The 6417-nt window shown below is 45.7% G+C and overlaps 1 protein-coding gene across 1 annotated transcript; it reads left to right on the top strand.

Moving 5' to 3' along the window:
• The first annotated feature begins 1285 nt into the window (after positions 1-1285).
• LOC125349892 (small cysteine and glycine repeat-containing protein 6-like) lies at positions 1286-1579 on the top strand. The gene has a single exon (XM_048344152.1). It carries the CDS (start codon positions 1286-1288, stop codon positions 1577-1579), a length of 294 nt encoding a protein of 97 aa, XP_048200109.1.
• The last annotated feature ends 4838 nt before the right edge of the window (positions 1580-6417 follow it).

Genomic DNA, 6417 nt, shown 5'->3' on the forward strand with positions numbered 1-6417 from the left:
TCCTCACCAAACTCAAAGACTGAACCGTAAAGACCTGCAGCTGTGAAACTTCTAGAAGAAAATGCAGGGGAAATGCTGGAGGAGCAGCACTGGGGTTCATGGGTGATGTGGTTTTTTTGTTTTTGTTTTTGGCCAGTCCTGGGGCTTGGACTCAGGGCCTGAGCACTGTCCCTGCTCAGGCTGTCTTGTTCAAGGCTAGCACTCTGCCACTTGAGCCACAGCGCCACTTCTGGCCATTTTCTGTATATGTGGTGCTGGGGAATCGAACCCAGGGCCTCATGTATATGAGGCAGGCACTCTTGCCACTAGGCCATATCCCCAGCCCGGTTTGTTTGTTTTTTTAAGGCAAAATCTTTTATGTGTTTTAGACATTAAAACTTCCATGAATCTAGTAAATTTTTTACATCTATTTCTCCCGTTATGTCCCCAGATCCAATATGAGTGGGGTTTGCTTGTTTTGTTCTGGTAGTTTTAATGTTTAGTCAGGGCTTCATACAGGGTTCACAGGGTTTTTGAAACCTCACCTCCTAGTTTCCTGTGGCCACCTGTGACATTCAACACTGGACTTCCAACATGACTCACAGGAGAAATATTTCTTGGGGAAGCAAATGTATGGCATGTGAGGAGAAGATGGATGTGCGGGGCGCAGGCTCCGTGAATGTGGGTGATTGGATAATTCCCTGAGCAGGCTCGGTGTCCATGTTCGGGATCTATCTCCCGGGTAGAAGGAACAGCCGCCGCTGCTGGCTCAGAAGCCTGGGCGTCTTTGAACTGGGACACCCAGAGCAGTGGCGGAGATTGCAGGTGTTGACACTGACCTGCTGGAGGTTCGATCCTGTGCTGTCCTTCTCCTCTGAAATGGGCCCTAGGCATTTTCCCTGGAGAGGCGCCTAAGGAATTGCCTGGCTGTCCTGGGAAAGCATGAGTGAGTGTGGAAAAGGCCAAGGAGCAGAGAGAGCCACCTGGCTCCTCTATTCTAGAAGTGACCACGCGTGGAAATAGTGCCGGCTTTCGTGACACAGCCCCGGGAGGTGGGGCCGGGGTCCGCTGTGCTCAACGGAGGAGGAAGAACATCACAGGAGTGAAGAAACAGGAAGGGGCAAAGGTTTGCCTACGGAAACGCAAACAAACACCAACTAGGAAGTGGTCATGTGCCCCCCCACTTCCTGTGTCCAGTGTGGGTACTTAAGGGCTCCCCAACAGAGGGGGAGCATCAGACCTTCCCCCTCACTCCTGAGTCCTCCACCTGAGTCCTCACCTCACCTGAGTCCTCTCTGCTGACACCATGGGTTGCTGTGGCTGTGGAGGTTGTGGCGGCTGCGGTTGTGGTGGTTGTGGTTGTGGTGGTTGTGGCTGTGGTTGTGGTGGCAGCTGTAGTGGTTGTGCCGGCTGCTGTCGCGGCTGCTGCGCCTGCTGTTCCCCAAGAATCTACTGCTGCCGCCGCACCTGCTGCAACTCCTGCGGCGGCTGCGGCTGTGGCTGTGGCTCTTGTGGCTGCGGCTGTGGCAAGTGCTGCTGCTGCCAGAAGAAGTGCTGCTGCCAGCAGAAATGCTGCTGCAAGAAGCAATGCTGCTGCTAGGCGCCACGCCGGCCTCCGGCGTGTCCTCTCGGGTGTCCTCGGCTGTGGGTGAGTCTTTCTCTACTCTTCTCCATTTCTACGACCCTGACCTAGAAAGTGACCCGGGGCCCTTAGGGCTGAGCAAAGATCTCTCCCTGTTGGTAACATCGCAATCTATGCTTTCAAAATGGTGACCCTGACAAGAATGGGAGCTGTGAAAATCAGAGATTACTGAGCCGCTGGACATCATCGATACGCTTAGCAACTGTTAGGAGATGGAGTCCTAGTTGTGAACTCATATTGTTTTCAGAAATTCAATCACATCACTTCTTCCATGCTTTCACTGGGGCCATATGTTATTCCTGGGCATTATGCTATTCCTACTAGATATATCTGTACCCTTACAATCCTGAAACTTAACTCTATAGAGTGTACCATGTATTAGTTGCTAAAGATCTCATTTGTACTTTTTATTATCATGTAATGACATAACCATTTGTGTGCTATAAATTCATTCAAGTTCAATAAAGATATCCTTGTTGGGAAGAATTTACCCTCCTGTCAGATTCATTTTTTTAATGATCAACATCATACCAAGCTCTGCAAAGAAACACTATTCACATCCTCTTACTTACCTGAGTACAATGTCACTATTAGTGACCTCTTTTATTTGTTTGTTTGCTTGTTTTTCTGCCAGTCCTGGGGCTTGAATCCAGGGTCTGGGCAGTGGCCTTGAGGTTTTTTTTTTGTTTTTTGTTTTTTCACTTAAGGCTAGTGTTCTACCACTTACTTGAGCCACAGCTCCACTTTTGGCTTTTTTGGTGGTTAATTGGAGAGAAGAGTCTCACAGAACTTTCCTGCCTAGGCTGGCTTCAAACCTCCATCTTAAGATCTCAGCCTCCTGTGTAGCTAGAATTACAAACAAGAGCCACCATGTCTGACTAACAATGGAGTTTTAGCCATAAAGTTAAACAAAATTATGTCATGTGCAGGAAAATGGATGTAATAAAATGATGTTCAACAAGCCAAATGCAGCAGGATGAATACCACAATTTTTCTCTTATATTCAAAAATCTAGATTTTTTTCTGTAAAGGACAGGAAAGTAGAAGGGGTCTATTTTGGGAAGAGGAAAGGAACCAGTAGAAAAGAGAGATGTGGGGAAAGAGAAAGTAATGAAATGGTGAATCTCATCCAAAATATACAGTTGTATGAAAATGTCATTTTGAAACATATTTTAAAAAGTATAAAAATAAGAACTATGCTCTTGATCATGTTTTAAAAAGTCTCTGTACAATATCAGAATAAATAACAAAATGAGGCTTAGGCAAAAAAGAAAAAACCACTAAGAATACAACATAGGCACCTGATTATTCATTACCCAGGAAGATACATGTTACCTCTAACAGTGGAAACAAAATAAATAAGTCAGAGAGTCGGGTACCAGTGGCTCATGCCTGTAGTCCCAGCTACCCAGGAAGCTGAGATCTGAGGATGCTGATTCCAAAGTCCAAGAGACTCTTATCTCCAATGAATCACCTAGACGCTGCAAGTGGAGCTGTGCCTCAAGTGGCAGCAGACCAGCCTTGAGGGAAAAAGCTCAGGGGTAGTGCCCGGACCCCGATTTCAAGCCCAAGTAGCAACACACACACACACACACATACACACACACACACACACACACACACACACACACACACACACACAGAGTCAGAAGGAAAATTCAAGCAAATATTGAGGCCAGATATTGTGCCCAACGCCCTGTTTAAATTTACCTGCCCTTGTCTTCCACAATAATCAGACCATGTCGGTTTCTTTTCATTACATTAGCAACCAGCAAGGGAAGCTCAGGGCATCTTTCTTTGCTAGCCTGCCCGCTGTCCAAATAGATCAGGAATTATAAGTGACCAACTCTGTAGTGAAAACAGTAATTCAAGGAAATAGCAATGTTTGGGGGATTGGCAGACTTGAGAAACATCTCATGAGGAGGTGATTAGGACCAACAGGTGTCACCTGTGGTCACCACAGGGGACCTGAGCAGTGCCCACCAGCGTATGGTCTCCCTTCCCCTGTGAAAGCCAGTCCAACGCAAGGATCCTCCCAGGAAGATGGCTCTTGAGGACAAGAACCCCTCCCACTCAGGCGGGCTAGCTAGTCATGATAACGCTCTGTACCACAACCATGCCTCTTAACCAGCCGGACCGATGGGCTTTTGTTGTACATCCAGTACGTCTTATCAGCAGACACAACAATAATTCAAGACTTCAGCAACTACTCCAGAAGATTTAGAAAATAGAAAGAATTAATCATAGTGGTTTATGGCATATTCTGTATTTTTAGAAATTTGGTCAGTTGCTGTTCGTAAGTAAGAACTTTTAAATAGGTCAGGACACAGTGTCATTAGCAAGGGTGTCACAAAAATCTTTCCATAGTGTCAGAATTTATTGAATAATAATAAATTCACAAGGTCTATCAATTCTGTTGGCTTTATTTCACCAGGTATTATTCACTTGGCATTCGTGGCACTGGCGATCACAGGTCCTCTTATTACAATTTTAATTACTACTATGAAGTCGCAATCACATGTATACTTCACACATTGTGTGTGTGTGTGTGTGTGTGTGTGTGTGTGTTAGAGAATGGTTAAGCAAGGGTTAAAATAGCTGTAAGACTCAAGGGGGCCCATGGAAGGCAAAAGCATAGCTCTATTCTGCAAGGCTCACTGCATCCGGATAAAGAAGGACGAGAAGTGAACAGCAATTGGAGTGGGGCACCAGTGACTTACATCTGTATCCTAGCTACTCCAGAGACTGAGATCTGAGGATGGTGATTTGAAGCCAGCCCAGGGAAAGAAAGTCCTGTGAGACTCTCATCTCCAATTAGCCACCAGAAAACCAGACGTGGTGCTGTGGTTCAAAGCGGTAGAGTGCTAGCCCTGACTGAAAAAGCTCAGGGACAGCGCCTAAGTGCTGAGTCCAAGCCCCACAACCACCACCACTACCGCCAACAAAAAGAAATGAATGACAATTGGAATGGACCACACCAAGCAGGAAGATCATTGCTGAACTGAAGCCAAGGGACAGAATCTGGAGTTCATTGACCATGCATCTTGTGATGAATGCAATACCTGCTCTATTCCTACTCACTCAGTGCTAGTCTCTGGTCTGTGCATGTCCAGTGACCCTAGAACATATCCCTGTTCATAAGACCTGAAGGTCTTAAAGGGCAGGAATCCTGCATGCTGGGTCTTGACATCCCAGCTCTTTTCAAAACAGATGGCAGAATTAACATTTGATGAAGGAATGACTTCAGCCCCTCTTCTAGGGGATGAACCAGGTGCTCATGTCACCAAGAATCCCTTGAAAGACGCCATGTACAAGGCGAGTGAAGATGGGTATTGAACAATGCTTGAGGAAAGGCCAGGAGTGAACCAGAGGAGACCTCATTAAGCACAGAGTTTTGCTGTGTCCTCCTTCCAGCTGAAGAAAGCATTCTACAAAGAAAAGTTACAACCTAGCAAGCTACAAACCAAATTACATCTGCATCTCCTAGAAATATTTTGAATTAAAACTTGAAAAAAAAACTCATCATCTAAGATAAGGAAGAGAGTCTCATAAGACAATCCAGTGAAGTCTATTTATGATAAAAAAAAATGGTTTCTAAAGGGAAAGAAAGGGCAAAGGGCCTTGGAGATCAGGTAAGGGAAATTCAAAGGATAATGTTATCCTGAAAGTAGACATTTCTTTTAAAGTCCCTGCTATTGTAATGTCACACTGGCACTAAGGTGACTGTCCAACTCATCTAGAATTATGGATCGAAACTTCTATTGTTTGTTGCCTAAAAAGTGAAATATCTACACACAAGAGTTACAAAAACAAAAACCAACAACAAAGAAGAAATCAGCCCAACTAGTTGGGCAATGGGAGGAAAGTGTTTGTAATGATGTATGCAGAGCAATAAATCAGTATGGCTGCTTTACATCTCTTTCCAGCTAACTGTCTCAACAGGTTTTCAATGAGCTTCAAACTTAGCCTCAGAGTCTTGCTGGGAGGTCCGTCCCATCTGCACACAACGGCTGTGCCTTGCCCGGGCTGGAGCTGCTGCCTAGGTTCACTAGCCCCAAGGGACGACTCCTTTATTCTGTGCAACCACCCGCTTCTTGATCCTGGGATTGAAAAGTTTTCCAGCAGGACCAAAGCAAGAACAAAGAGATTCACCTGTTACCTGACACCTTGGGTCTTCAAAATGGCTTTTGTCTATTTTTCAAAGTAGGTTTATTAATGGGCTTTTTTTTTTTTTTGGTCTTTGAGTGGTTCTGACACAGAACAGAATAAAGAATTAGAAACTAAGAGCCACTGAAGGGGACATAAAAACAGGTATCTGAGCAATACTGCTAACCCAGCAGGCAGGACCAAAACCCTCATCAAACACCTTTCCATGAGAGCCAGAGGACATGGAGATGAATACATTTACCCAGAAATAACTAGTTTGTCACGTGTTCATAAGACTGTGGGAGTACTGCGTGGGAGACTTTAATTACCACTGGCAGCTCTAAAAAGCCTCTTGCACTTGAGGTCACAGGTGAGGCTGGGTGATGTAAGGTGGATGGACTAGGCAGGGTGAGGGGGACGAGCCAGGTAAGGAACGGACGTGCGGTGACCCATATAGGCCATCGGAAGGAAAGCACGAAGCATTCAAGACAAGTGACCTGTTTTGTTATCTGTCTTGACCCAAAGGTTGCCTGGCGCATCACCTAGGGTTCAGGGGAGAATATGGCCTACTTTGTTCTGTGACGCTGGGCAGCAAAGGCTTGCAGGTCAGGCTGTAACACGGGTCCCTTCTAGGTCTTAAATCCTGAGTT

This window comes from Perognathus longimembris, chromosome 4, assembly GCF_023159225.1.
Source record: "Perognathus longimembris pacificus isolate PPM17 chromosome 4, ASM2315922v1, whole genome shotgun sequence".
Lineage (NCBI taxonomy): Eukaryota > Metazoa > Chordata > Mammalia > Rodentia > Heteromyidae > Perognathus > Perognathus longimembris.

Bases quoted from the DNA above. Each gene is read 5' to 3' on its own strand.
- LOC125349892 (XM_048344152.1), top strand. From the start codon at position 1,286: ATGGGTTGCTGTGGCTGTGGAGGTTGTGGCGGCTGCGGTTGTGGTGGT.